Genomic DNA, 14,931 nt, shown 5'->3' with positions numbered 1-14,931 from the left:
TCTCCTTCACAGGTGTGGATATTAAGTCAGATGAATACCAATACACAGAAAGGATAATGGGATAATGCATGGATATTTTTAAGTCAGCATTCCAAGAGCTGTATAGAACATTGATTTTCTCGGTTTCACAGAGGAAATGCGCGTCCACTTGCTGTTTATCTGTATACTTTTTGGTCTTCCACTGAAGGGGAGGGCTTACCTTTCCTAGCACACCACTGTTTTGTTAAGATATCACAGAACAGCACAGAACAAACGAGCAAATATCGCCCTACTGGCTCGTGAGAATTCCGCAATCCGGGAGCTGTCCCGAGCAGTGGTTTCCCGAGATCCCTAGCGAGCCAGTTGGAGCACACATGCCCCTGTCTCTCCTTCAGAGGCCCTCAGACTCTGTCGGAGGGGATGCATTAATGTCGGACCATAAATATTTCGTATTGCTTCTCTCCAGCTTTTCTTTGGATTGAATCAATACTTGGCAGAGAGGGCAAGGTGACCTTTTCAAGGCAAGTGATGGAAAAGGAATGTTAAAAAACAGCATAAAATATCCAGGCTGGCCATTAATCCCCATGGGATGGACGGCAGAGAGGCGAGGAGGGGGGAGTTAGCTGAGTGCCTGTTTTCAATTTCAGACGTTAGAGCAATTCCCCTGATGTCACTTTTAATTTAAGATGCCCACGCTCCAGTTTTCTGCATGGCTGTATAGATTAGTTTGCGTTTCAAGCGCACCGTTTCAGTGGGACCTGTTATTAGATTCAGGACGCGAGATAATTAAATCTCGCGGCCTTGCCGGCGTCGCAGACAGAAAAAATAAGGGAAACCTGAAAGAAACGGGGTGTGAAATGGGCTTGAAAACAAAGCTCTTCCTGCACCCAGCGCCACCAGTCACCCGGCCGGAGTCCGAAAGAGCTGTAACCCATACCCTTGTGGGCCTGGTGCTGAAGGGCTAACAGCCCCCAAACCCCTGTACATGGTGGGGCTCAACTGCTCTGATCGTCTGCAATACAAAAGATGCTTCAGCACCTGCAGAGTTAAACGAGTTCAGGCTCTGGCGCGTTTCATCGGTTCTGCAGACAGCAGAGCAGCAAGACGTGCCCTGATGTTGGTCTAAATCGCCGTGGCAGCACTTCTGTTAAATTATTCCTCATTCGACCTTTTCCCTGCAATCGGTTTCCTCCCTTTCTTTCTGTTTCTGAACCACGTGTCCGCACGCGTTCTGCAGTCCTCCCCACCTCAGTCTGATTTCGAACTGCTGTGGTCAATTAACCTCTCAGTCCTGGAAACATACCCTTCACGAGGAAGGACAACATCCCCAAACTGATGGCACTGGAGATGTTTATGGCGTGCTGAGTCACGGTGAGATCTGGCTTATTCTGCCTGGCTGAGGGCCAGCCCCCGGCCAGAGGACCCCTGCAGAGAGAGGAGTGAACCAGGGGCAGCAGGAGAGGCTTACTTGCGGTACTTCTGGACTGATTACGATTGAGGACAGCTCCACCTGCCTGAACGTCTGCTGCAAACTCCATTTAAAAACAGTTTTCTTATTTTGCTTTTAACTAATATCCTTGTGACAAGGCTAAAAACCATATCGGTAAACACAGAAAATACAGCACTCAGGCATCTTTCAGGTGAAAAGACAGAGCTTTACTGAAATTGCACACCATACTTGTTTTATCACAAGCATACTGCTGTTCATACCTGAATTCTATTTCCTGTGGTGTTACCTGAAAATAGGTCAATGCCCAAACTGCATTTTCCACAAAAGTACTATAGCAGGATATTTTTTACCCCAGGAATTATTATTAATATAAGAATCTCATATACTTTATGTTGTTTGAGATTTTTAGCAGTAAAAGTGCAGATGAGTATTTTTACAAGGGATTTCCCAAGTACTTTAAAACAAATCTCCTCAGGTCAGCAAGAAGAAGCTTTCTTTATAAAGAATACAGTCACAGAGGGAAGGGAGGGAATTAATCTGTCTGGGTTTTGCCCAGACATTACCTGCTTGCACTGATTATGTTTTAAAGTTCCTTCATTGTCTCTGAGTGTGAGTCACCATCAGCGAGGTGCAGTGACAAACAGTAAAGATTGCTGGACTCCTCAGATTCCTCTCAGGCGAATAATGGAAGGATTTTATTAACAACGCGGCTGCGAGGTGGAGGAGAGGTTCGGACTCTGGGCTCAGAACTGGAAAGTTACGAGTCCAAAGCCAGTGGCGATGCAACTGTGGCTGTGTTCTTGAGCCAACTGTATTAATGCGAGTTGTTTTGGATAAAAGCCGGATAATATAATTAAGCAGCAGTGCGATGGAAAGGATTGACTGGTAAACAAGGGGAAAGCCTCCTGACGCTTTCAGGCTCCCTTTATCGGCTCGGCTCCCCCTTCCAGCACTGCCTCACATCACAGTTTGATCTGGCGCAGCTCAGACTCCCGATTTCCTTTGCCTGTATGGAGCACTTCCTGCAGGAGCCAGGGAAAAACAGGATGTGGGAAGCAGGTGTTTCGCAGCCGGGGTTAAAGGGCAAGGGAAACTTTCGAAAGCGGAAGCCGCTGGAGAGAGGGGAGAGTAACACAAACACGGGCCGAGGCCGGCCGCAGACGGCGCTGTGGTTTGAAGTGGCACGGCCCCGGCCAAGGCCACTTCGTTCAGCCAGCAGCTGCTGTTCATCATGGCTCCACTTCGGATGGCACATCTTTCAGGCCCCCGCTCCCCAGAAAGCAGGCTGATGAGCGACATGACACCAGAGGCGGGGGAACACAACCGCAGAACATCAGAGAGATAAAACATTCACCCTTGTGTGGCGCACAATCAGGGCGAATCTTTCAAAACATATCTTTCCGTGTGCTACAGCACCGCAACAGCACACAACTCCAGCATCTTCCTGCCACACTCCAGCAGCTCAGAGACAGCCTCCCAGCAGGCCTGCTCGTTAATTTGGCCCAATTAAACAATTAGTTAGGTGGTTATCCTTTGAGTTTAAATGGAAAAACAGCCATGTGGCAATTGAAGACCAGAGCTGAGCCTCTCCTACACCACAAGCGGTCATGTACCTCCAAGAGACTCCAGGCCCTATGAGTGCAGCAATTATTAGCTTTATTAGTTATTAATTAATAGTAATTATATTAATAGTCCTTTATCACTGCATGGCCTTGGTTTTTCTCACTTCTGCTTAAGCTCTCTTTCCCAGTTGATGCATTCCAGGATGTGTTCAGAACACACTGTATTTCCACAAAAAGCACTCTGGGGCTCAGAGAGAAGTGAGGAATTTACCCACTTCCTCAAACTCTTAGACACTCCACACTTCAATTATGATGTCCAGGTGACACTGCGCTCCTCTGGTAGTGGAGTCTGAACCCTTTACTAAAGGGTTAATTACTCTGGGCTAATAAGGATGAGGGCTGCAGCTGTTAGCGATTTCATTTTTCATTTGAAAAAAAAAACAAAAGAAGGGGCTCAATTTCGAAAAAGCAATGCTTTTCTGGGATGGAGGTTATACGTTTAAAAATAAACGATCAAGTGTCAAGTTCCTACCACATTTCCAATACTGGAAAATAAACATCAATCACTGGTGCAGCCGCTCAGATCGGGACCGTGCCGATCAATGGAGATACGATGGAGTGTAACCACTCAGTGGCCAGCAGTGATAATCTCTTAAAGAGATTGGGAACAGAATCAATTCATTGTCTAATTGAGCTACACTGCTGCCCCAGGAAATTAAATGGAACAACTGAACCCAGGGTGGCTTTTGGGACAGGAAACCTATTATCCCTGTGTCCCAGGTAGCCCTGCACTGTGCCACGTGACACCCTATAGCTATTGGAACAGCCCCTCAACGAAAATCTTTCCCAGCATGCAGCAAGTCAGATGTTTTTAGAATCTTCTTCTTCTTAAAGACATCGCAGTGACGATGACGATGGGAATCATCAAAAGAAGAACCTTGAACAGATTTCGATAGTTCAGGTCCTGCAACCACAGCCTGGCATTTCCCGCTGGGGGCTGACGTATTTATTAAGCTGGCGTTCTGGGGGTCGTGCTGGCACATGCGGCTGTGTGAGATAGCACATGACAGAGGATGTGCAGCGAGCCGTGCCGGATTGGGTGTGTGGGCTCAGGGCTCTCCTCGATGCAGTGACATCGCCCTGGCTTCTTGCTTTGTCTAAATGAGTTAAATCAGCCCGAAAGGACGCGTCTCATTGTATTTAAAATGCAGCTCGGTAGGTTGCCCTTCTTAATCGATTTATCCTGCATTTCTGATTTTTGCTCTGTGTCGTTTCTGATGTGCTCCGGTGGTGATCCTGAAACGCTCACCAGTGTCAGGATGTAGAGAACTGCTTTATATTTTTATAAAAGTGTTTATAAAAGCACACACAAGTTTTATAATGAAGCACACTTTTCTTTGGATTCATTGTCTGATTGCCGTTTGGGTAGATAGCCAAATTTCAGTTTGGATGTGAAAGTTATGACCAGTTTTAACAACAAAGGCAGGCTCTGTTGGGTGTTTCTTTCCTCTTTGTCGTCTAATAGTCATTTACTGCTAAAACTATTAATAATCTTGGCAAGGCCATTAGGAGCACAGCCCGCAGTGCAGTCCTAACAGACACGCTCCTCCAACAATCACCTGCGCTCATGATGAATTCAGGAAAGATGGGTCTGGCCCTGCAAAGGAAGCTAAACTTAAGGGAAGGGTAAAATTAAATTCAAGTCTGAGAGCACTGGGAACAGGCTGGAGAGTCTTGCAAATACAAACACCAACTGCTCCTCTCAGTAGAAAGATTGTCACAGCCCTCTGCTGTCAAGACAATCTTACCAGGGGAAAGAAAAACTGAAAGAAAGGGCGCGCTGTCGGACGAGCCCGGCCAGCTCCTGTGGGGTGTCGGGGCGGTGCTCACCTGCTTGACGCGGTCAGGGTTCACGGTGGTCTGGGGCTGCAGGATGCTGACTGGCTCGGTTTTCTGGGCGCTCTGCGGCATCTCGCGCACCTTGTCGGCGATGAAGTTGTGGACGCCGTTCAGGGCCTCCACAGTGCCCTGGATGAGACACACGCGCTCCGTCGTTCCTGGGGCAGGGAGAGGGACAGAGGGCGGTCAGCCTTTTCACTTCAACCTTCGGATTTTCACTGCTGCCTTTGTGGTGTGAGGGCTGTGCAGTGAGCCTCACTCCTGTAAATGCTGGATGAGCTGCCCCCTATGTGCAGTATGTTCATATTCTATTTAGTAGAACACTAGATGATTGAATATGATGGCAGAAGGTACTAATGTATCATTCTCACTTGGTGCAGAATTGCACTGATCTCATTCAAATTAAGTGAGGATGCAGCTTTTCCATCAAGGAACCTGTAAGTGCCTGAAGATTGTGTGGCATCACAAAATATTAATATAATATGTTCTACAGGAATGCCTTTCATAACCCTCTCTCATGGATGGGAAACTACATTCCTGCAGGTTGGACCGGTCTCTTTAAGATGCCAACAGCTAAATTGAAAAGCATTAAACCGGTCCATTTAAACTAACAAGCAGTCAGAGGTGTAGTTGAGAGCTGAAGTGAAACAACACTGTTGAGAGACTGCAGGCATTGGAGAGCTGGAGCTGTGTGACTGGAGCTGTCCTGTCAGGATATTCTCTTGCCCATCTGGGAAAAGAACCACAACAGCAACCTAAGAAAAACAAAGGCCAGACACTGTGTTTCTGAGATGGACATCGACACTTCCCCAACACGGAAGGGAACTAAACATGTGGAGTTTTCACTTTCTCAGGAATCCCACTTCCTGTGCCAGAGCCTCTTGCTCTGTCTCCCTGAGAGGGGCTGGGGTTACGGACGGGACTCCACACTCAGGGCTTGCTGGCACACAGCTGTGGGCTGTGACTCAGACCTGCTGGTATGGGGTGACACCAGGGCTGTGGGGACGAAATTGTGGGACCCGCCCCAGGGGACCCAGAAAGTCTCCCGTGAGACACTGGCTGAGGAAGACTGCCGGAGATGTAGGGAAGCAGTGATTCTCTGGGCTGCATGATGGGAAGGACAGGAATGCCCATATTCCTCAATTTTGTTTTCCAAATGCACAGCACTCCTTGTGAATTAAGAATTAACAGAGCAGATGCCGTCTTCAGTGTCTGAACTTGAACTTGAACCTGATCTTTACTGCCATATGTAACCGGTACATGTACTGGCACAATGGAATTCTTACTGACAGAAAGTCTCTCGATTGTTAAAACAAGTGTAAAAAACACAAAGTGCAGACAGTGCATCAGGACAATATACAAACAAACAGTAGACAATGTACAAGTAAACAGTTTGAATGTAAACAAATGAGATGCAGCATCACAAAGTGACTCGGTAAGCGGTTGACTCTGCTGGATGGCAGAGTAGCTCTGCAGTTAGTTCTGTGGGCTCACGCGTCTAGGGGCTCAGGTTTGTGTCTCAACAGGGAACCTTCTGTGTGGAGTTTGCAAGACCGCCATGTGTTTATGTCAGTTTTTCATTTTCAGGTGCTCCTGATTGGTTTCCATCCACTTCACAAAGTCATTCAGACTGAGTTACCTGGCGTCTCTGAATTGTCCCTGTGTGCTGGCTTGTGTGTGTGTGTGTGTGTGTGTGTGTGTGTGTGTGCTCAGCAATGGACTCCCACCCTACCCAGGGGCACATGACCCTTTCCTGGAATAAACTCCTTTCTCATAACGAGCAGCTGGCTGGGCATTCTCCCCTCTATTCTTTAAATATGCGAGTGCATGTAAACACAGTGCACATGTAACCATGATTTGCAACTCGACCTTGCTAATGGGAAATTCCACATTCATAAAATATTCATTGTCACACAAGGCTTATTGCTGTTTGGTCCTCGCGGTATCACAGGGATGTTGTAGAGAGTCACAGACACCATTCAGGATGCTATCATCAACGGCCCCCAAAGACCAGACGCACAGTTATTTTTTTTTGTTTTTAACGTAAGGATCTGGTTTCCCCCACACCTCCCCTGTTCAGGAAAGGGTGGCGAGGCGAAGCTTGGTGGAGAGGAAACACCCCGCTGGGCACAAGCAAAAACGCTCTTCAAGCCCACCTTTCTCTGAAGGACTGAAAGAGGCTCAGCGTTAGTCGTGATAATGGACAGAGATGCTCAAATCCTGTCGGATGTCAGAAAGAGGATCTGGAAGAAGGAGTCCAGCTTCCTCCCCAGTACGCCTGACCAGACAGAGGCAGTGCTGCTCAGATTTAGGGACAACCGAATGGCCTCTTTTTCCTTTTCTTTCCCTGCTTCATCACCATTTAAACTTAGAGCAGTAAGGTCTACGGCCACAGCGGCGAAGGCCTATTAATATTGTGAAATTGAGGAATCTCAGGCCTCTCGTTTGTTTAAAAGCTCACAGAGCCTGTGACAGCTGGCATCCCAGGGGGATTCTGGGAAAAACAAATCAGGCTGTGGATTAGCAGAGCATGGACAGCCATAGCTTGGCAGGGAAATGAAATTTGCAACAACAAAAAAAAGAAAATATACTACACAAAACAAGCAAGGATGCTCCTGTTGGATAAACATTATTCTTTTGTCACTGTTTTCCTTGCGGTTCTTATGTTCCTCTCTCATGCTCGGGAAAGAATGTCTCGGTTATCCAATCAAGCGGCAGGAGTGAGGGATGCTTTTAAAGAAGGAATAGATGGGTTTTCAAGAGAGAGCCTGGAAGGCACAGAAGAGGAGCTTCATTAAGGCTGCCTTAAAGACCTTGTGTGTCCTGTTGCTGCTTCTGTCTCCTTTCTTTCTTTCTTTTCCTTCATATTCCAGGCAACCGACAGACACCATGGAAAACTGAAGCCCCCCCTGTGTGCTGAAACTGCAGGAGCGCAGGAGGCCACAGAGCCCAGAGTGACCCCTGCCCCCTCCTGCCTGCCAGCTCATGCCCAGGAGGAACCACACACTTATGGGTGCGAGCCAATTGAGGCTCCTGGTCTCTGTAGGATTCAGGCCCTCTTTATCATGGCTGTCTTTCGGGTGCTTTTTTTTAATGTGCCCTACTTGTAACTTTCTTGTTACTTATACCATCATGCACAAGATTAAAGCACTTAAACAGGCACCAAAAACCCTCAAGGCAGCAGTAAGCTAGCAGATGACAATGCCTCAGTCAGAGATCTTTAACCTTACAATTTCCAGATATTCAGGATTAATTGTAAGCTAATCAGAATGAGCTCTTTAACTCGTGCCTTAGCTGGCTACAATGGAAATCCTTGGACAAGCTGATTAGGAGGTTGCGATGAATCTTATACGGGCCGGGGGGGGGAGAGTTTTTTTAGTTTGTTTGCAGAACTTAATGTCAAAAATAGTTTTCCAGCATTATCATGCTTTTGCTCGTGTCTTTCACGAGAGAAATAGGCTTTGAGGTTTTCAGAGCCTGCAGAGAAACAGGCAGTGAGAACGGTGCGGCTGCCCGTTTGAATGGTTCAGATGCTGTTTGCAAGTGAAGACGGTTTATTTGTCTCATAGTGGAAAACCCATTGCACTGTGAAATGAAAGATGTCTGGATTAACGTATGCTCACCAGATTTGTGTCATTTGGCATGGACCGCATGAGTTTTATTTAAAGTTACTTGAATCGAAGAGTCCTTAAACAGAGTCTTGTATCCAAGGTTGATGAGTGGTCTATAATTAACTTCTAGAAAAGGTTTCTTCCCATTGGCTTAACTGGTATATAATTATAATAATTCCTTACATTTACATAGCACTTTTCTGGACACTCCACTCAAAGCGCTTTACAGGTAATGGGGATCCCCTCCACCACCGCCAGTGTGCAGCCCCACCTGGGTGATGCACCAATCCGCTCCCCACACACCAGCTCTCAGTGGGGAGGAGAGCAGAGTGATGGAGACAGTTCACAGATGGGGATTATTAGGAGGCCATGACTGGTCAAGACCAGGGGGGAATTTGGGCAGGACACCGCAGTAACAGCCCTACTCTATTTAAGAAATGCCCTGGGATTTTAAATGACCATGGAGACTCTTCTTCCTGTACTTTTACTGAAACCCTTTCGTCATTACAAGAGCCATTGCAAAGCACATTATAAAATGGTGCTCGTTATGAAGAAGCATGCTGGAGAGGTAACAATGAAGTGAGATTCCTTCATTTGATTGATCGGTTAATTGATGGACTGTATGCTGGGTCAATACCCGTACTGGAAGAGATGAAGACCTGGCCCGGCTGTCTGCAGGGGGGTCACAGATGGGAGGGGACAGGTGCAAGCATGTTACAGACTCATACCACACTGCCCAGTATTACACACAAGGCCTTTCGGGTCAGAAAGATGTCTTTCAAGTCTCGTTAAAGATCTGTGAAAAGACTCACAAGACAATGCGGGACGCTATCCTTTGGCTTCTGCTTTTCTATCACCATGTTTCCTCAAGTGAAGATAGAAAATTACACTGAAGTAAAAAAATAAAGTATATTCCATTTTGCAATAACTTCATTTTTCATTACTGGGCTTTAACTACTGATTTAAGCCTGTTAAGGGAACAGAAATCTGTCACTGATGTCTTTGTAAACACTGTCTATTGTATAATTATCCTATGCAGTCCCAGCTTGTGCTGTGTATTTTTAGTAACTCTTAATAGGAAACTGGAAGGAAAGTCGATGTACTGGAAGGACGGCTATGAGTCCTCTTCTGAATGTTCAAACCCCGGTAGGCAGCGTAACCACTGCATGCAATTTAATACATAACACTGTGCTAATAAAACCCAGGCAGTTCAGGCCCAGTCCCTGTGACTGCTGTCTGTCAAAAGCCCCGTATAGAAGCAAAGCCACTAGGAACTTTCTTATTGTTTTTGCTTGTAAGAGACTTTTCCTCTCAGCCATGTCGTTTAGCCTGGCTGTTCTGACGAAAGCACCTGCCTGGAGCGGTCCTGACGCGTGCGCTTCGTGATTCAGCCTGCGCTCCCTCCGGCAGCTGAGAATGCCTGATTCCATAAGGTCATTTTCTGACATGAATTACAGAAGGCTGCCACACTCAAACGCTATGCCCTGACTCCCCCAAAAAACGATGCAGTTATCTGATTTTCCCCGCTAGCCTGTATCAGTCTTCTGCATGGCTGTTTACGTCAGGCCCTGGGTGACACACAGGCCTGGAAGGTACTGGAGACTGCTCCCTGTGATGCTTGGTGTTTTGCGGAGACTGTATTATCTGTGTCAGCTGAACTGGGCAGAATTCTGAGCAGAATTCAGGAAGCTCCAGGTTACAGTCCTCACTGTGTTCTTTAGCGTTGGTCTTCCCTTCCACCATCTAATCAAATGACATCAACTGGCAAATGTTACTTGACTGAAAGCGAATCAGAAGAAATACAGCAAGCTGGAATTTAGCGTTAAGGCCACAATTTTTCTCTCTTGGCTCTTGTGCAGAATGAGTGCGCTGGTCTCGCCCTGCACTGCCGCCACGCTGTCTTACAGTAGCCCAGAGCCGAACAGCCCCTCCACCCGCCCTCCCCGCGCACACAGGACAGGACTGGTCATGGTAGGGGTTACAGCCGCTTCCTGCCTGCAATCTGCAGATCCGCACCCTTTTCCTTCGTGACTCCTATTTTCCAGCCCACCCCTCGCTGGCATTTAATTGCAATTTATAAATACCGGGGGGGTGCTGGGAGTCCCGGCCATTGTGTGGGGTGGAAAGCAACACAATGCCGTGCAGCGCTGGGGAGGACGGAGGAGCGCGGCTTGAAAGGAGACTCAGGGGACTCGGCCAAATGTCAGCCAGGGACAGGAGGCCTGATTGATCACAGCCTTTGTACCTCTGAGCAGCCCCCACCCCCACCCCTCATACTGCCCACTGGCACAGCTGTTAATGGGCTCGCAGGGCTGTCTACTAGTGTGGCGACAGCCCAGTGAAAGTCATTTTCCCAATATAAGCAACGAACAATAGGACCGGCACCAGTCCCTCCTGTGATCTGAACATCACTGATTGAAGTCTATTCTGTGGGCTGTGCTTCATCCTCAGCGGTCCTGAAAGGAGAAGGACCTCGGGGAGGGAGCTGCTCCCAGGTACAGGAGTGGTTGCCACCGCAGGACAGCCGCTGGAGCACAGAGCTGCCCTGTCTGCTCAGTCTCATTCAGCTCAGCCTCTGCCAGGACGGTTCTTCCGCAAACGATGCGATACAGGATTACTGCAAAAAAAAAAAGCCCTGCACAACACACAGCAAGGTGCACAGGCCTCCCTGATGAGTCAGGTAAGCAGGTGAACTGTTATGGCTGTGTAACCTGGTTAACTGTCATCATGCCAGTGCCCTGCTCTGCAAGCCCTCCAAGGCGTGCCCAGATGAAACAGCCGTTCGTATTTGTGGTCTTTCAGTTAAAGTGATCACTTTGTGGCTGCCATCTGTTTCTAACGCAAACAAATGGCACACACTCTATTCCTCTATCCCTGTCTTCAAGCCTTGTTTTCGCTTGATAGTAAACACTACCATCAGAACACTGACCGTAATCGCTACCAAACACTTCCAGCTTCGGGCAAAACCCCGCACAGCACTGATCTGGCCTGGCCCCCGCAGGAGCACCTGGGCGAATTCCAGGAGGAGCAAAACAAACCTTGATTTAAACCCCGAGCTCCCCCGCCCCTTCACCACCGAATAAGCCAAGCAAGAACACAGACCGAAAGCAAGCGAAACAAAAAACAAAACGCTTCTCAAAAGAGGAATAACAAAGGCTTGAGAGGAAGTGATGGATTCTTCCTCAGTGATATCACCCCCCCCGGCCCCCCCTCTCAGACGGGCTCGGCGGGAGACGTGAGCGCCATTCAGATCCCCATTCCAGACTCGCTGGTAATGCCGTAACCATGGCTACCCCGTTTTTCCAGTGTAAACAGCTGAGAAGATGCCATTTCGTCTCTCTGGCGATGCCTTTCTCAGCGGTTCTTTCCTCCTCTCCCGCGGAACGGCAGGCCTGTGGCCAGAGCTGACCGACCCCACTGGGCAGGTGACCAGCTCGTCCAGGGCATCCCAACACGCGCGCGCGCCCCAGAGTGTCATGGGAATTGATCTCTCTGTTTTCTTCTCTTTAAAAAGACATTTTGGACCACACTAAGGTCTTGTACTATGATATTCTCTTAACTGCAGAAAAAGGGCAACAATAAAACCTGTACCTGTTTGGCAGTTTTTTTTATTTATTATCTGTAAAAGCGCAGAGAAGGGCCTGCCCTAGTGCAATGGTACAATAACGCAGCTGATGAAACCAGGTTTGCCGCTGGACTTAATCTATGATGAAGGTATCGGACGGATAAAACAGAATGAAAAACAAAGAGACTGGGCCGGGGTTGCACGACAGCGCTCGGCTAATTAGGGCCTTGAGGAAGAGAGCGGCCCTGTCACAGACACGAGCAGCGCGCCCCGCCGCAGGCTCCTGCGCTCGTCCGCTCAGAGAGGCGTGCTTCCGCCTCCTACGCCTGCCACATCACCAGCACGGTCCTTAACGAACTCCTTAATTGACAGCTCGTACGGGCACTGCATGATATTATACACAGTGTCGTACATCTCTGCCATTCTGTGCCCCTTGTGTCTGATTAATTAATACATTCAGTATTTCATTCTTTGCCTTTAGCCAAAGGACCTGCATTTTATTCACCTGCAATTTTATTCACCCGTTTGTCCATGAGGCTGAAGTGTCTCTCTACAGGAAGTGACAACAGGACCCCACTTCACCCTGAGATCTGAATCCGTGATGCTCCAAGTCTGGAGCGCAGATCCCTGACCCCATTGCTTCCCTCCGCATCCCATCATTGGGCAGACGCTTTCATCCGAAGCAGCTTTTAATCGCACAAACAATCGTGCAAACAACAGGAGCACCGGGGCCCGGAGTGACTGCAGGCTTGTGAGGGAGCTCGCTGGGTGGGAACGGGGAGGAAGCACACAGTGAGAGGGGTGTGCAGCATGGGGATGGCCTGCAAGGAGGTTACTTGACACCACTGCTCACAAGCAACCCCCTGGTGCAGTCTGGCTGATCTGTCTCAGGGCTTTATTCAGATCTGTGTCTGAACTGCATTAAGGACATCCTGATGGTGGTAGTGGCCTTTCACAGGGCAGCGTGGTACGACACTCTTTGTGTGCAGACTCTGTGTGAAGGGCTCTGTGTGCAGGGCTCTGTGTGATGCTGAATTTGCAGGTTGGTTGCCTTTCTCCTATCTGCATACAAGGTGTTTGCTTTGCCAGCTTTGTGCTCCCTGTGTGCATTTTCATACTTTTGCTGTGGTTTAACTGCAGGTTCAGGTGACACCTTGGTCTGCTTTGAAACCCAAAGAAGTTAGAACCCAAAAATCGTGAGAACGGTTACAGATGAGAACAGGTCACTCGGCCCATCTGGCCAAAGTTTAGCGACTTCCGGTGGACACTCAGGTGTTTGTTCTTACAGCAGATAAACTCAATTCGTCATGCAGGCTGGCTGCTTCAAGGCATGTTCTTCTTTAACAGAAATGTGTTTAGATTTTCAGAGCTCGATGTTGAACCCTGCTTGTATTCCCCAATCAGCTGCTCCTTTTTAAAAATAAGATTTCAACTACACAGATGCAACTGTCTGTTCAGAAGCACCTTGATTTTTATTTGCTGCTTGATGATAGTTATGCATTGTTAAAATTTTAATCTTCTTTAGTAAAAAAAAATGTTCTGTCTGTTTCAATTGCTTTATGCAGTACAAGGGATTCCAGCTCTGATCTTTGATCCCCTCTGAGTGATCAAAAACATTTCAATCTCCACTGTGAACTCCATCAGTCTTCCATGAACGGAAGGTTGGACAATCTGATTCTTACTCCAGGTAATGAGCTGAATTTGCTGAAGTATCGATATATATCGCTTTATTTTGTGAAGACTAGTCTACTGTAGTGCCTTACTTACTGGAGTATCTTCTAAGGTACTAAACAGGCTTCAGTACGTCCAGACTTCTGCACCTCATGTGATGAATAAAATTACTCAGCATCAGATCATAGCTTCTTCCTTTGGGAAACTGGACTGGCTCTGCCAGTGAGTGGGGGTGAGTGGGCTTGAAGGTAGAAGGTACTGAATGGCCCGGACCCAGACTGATTTAAGGACTTACTGCATGACTGTGGTCCAGCTCTTGACCTGAGATTCCTCCCTTCTCTCTCTGTTGAGGACCTGGCTTTGCATGGCTGGCAGAGCCTTCTGGTGTGAAGCACCAGGTCTGTGAAGGTCACTGCCCAAACCCATCACATACTCTGAGACTGTCAGCATTTTCAAAATTGTTTAAAAACCTGTCTTTTCATTGTGGGCTTTTAATGCTCGAATAAGCTTTGCCCTCGATTTCGCTTAGTACAGTATATCTCCTTTTTTCTGTCTGTTTTTGCTTGGGTAGTGCATCATATACAGTATATATTGACTTGCACAGCACTTCATCGTTTCATCGTCACCATCATCATCCTCATGGCATGCAGAGCAGAGCTCTTGAGCCGTGTGTCCGATTGAGACGCTGGCCCTTGTCTCCCCACTCCCTCAGTGAATAACTGATTTGCCTCTTAACTCCTTCATTAGTATCAGAGAAGAGGCGACAGACTAAGCGCAGACAAAGACAGCTTGACTCTGCTCCTGCACTGCCTTCCTTTCACCTCCGGCCCTACAGAGTGCCAGGATGTGGCACCAGGGTGGTACTCAGTTGACCTAGCCTTCACAAAACTTTGAAGTTAAGGAACTAATGCAGGATGAAGGACAAGCCCTTCTGCACCATCAAGAAGGAGAAATTATCTGAGACGGTTGCAAAATAAATGTGACCTTGACCTTTTTTTTCTTTGGTGGCTTGGTTTGCAAACATTCCTGTGGTTTTCTGCCTTCTGCCTGTTCTAAATAGTACTTTATTCTAATTGTGAAAACACCCTTTGAAGCAACACTTCAGTTTTTTTAAGTCATGTTATTTTTTAATGGTGTGAGTTGTGGAGTCTACGAACCCTCAGACAGAGTCTCTGAATTTCAGCACAGTGGTAA

The 14,931-nt window shown here is 47.7% G+C and overlaps 1 protein-coding gene across 1 annotated transcript in view; it reads right to left on the bottom strand.

Moving 5' to 3' along the window:
• The window catches only part of nova2 (NOVA alternative splicing regulator 2), a 55,462-nt gene that overhangs the window by 16,301 nt on the left and 24,230 nt on the right, over window positions 1-14,931 (bottom strand). Inside the window, exon 3 of the mRNA XM_088627384.1 lies at window positions 4,882-5,048. Coding sequence (XP_088483510.1) covers window positions 4,882-5,048 — 167 coding nt within the window. The remainder of the gene's footprint in view (window positions 1-4,881; window positions 5,049-14,931) is intronic.

Source organism: Lepisosteus platostomus, chromosome 4, assembly GCF_059453375.1.
Source record: "Lepisosteus platostomus isolate fLepPlt1 chromosome 4, fLepPlt1.hap1, whole genome shotgun sequence".
In the NCBI taxonomy this organism is placed as follows: Eukaryota; Metazoa; Chordata; class Actinopteri; order Semionotiformes; family Lepisosteidae; genus Lepisosteus; species Lepisosteus platostomus.
Note: the sequence above shows the minus strand (reverse complement) of the source record. Positions and strands in the feature narration are given on the sequence as shown.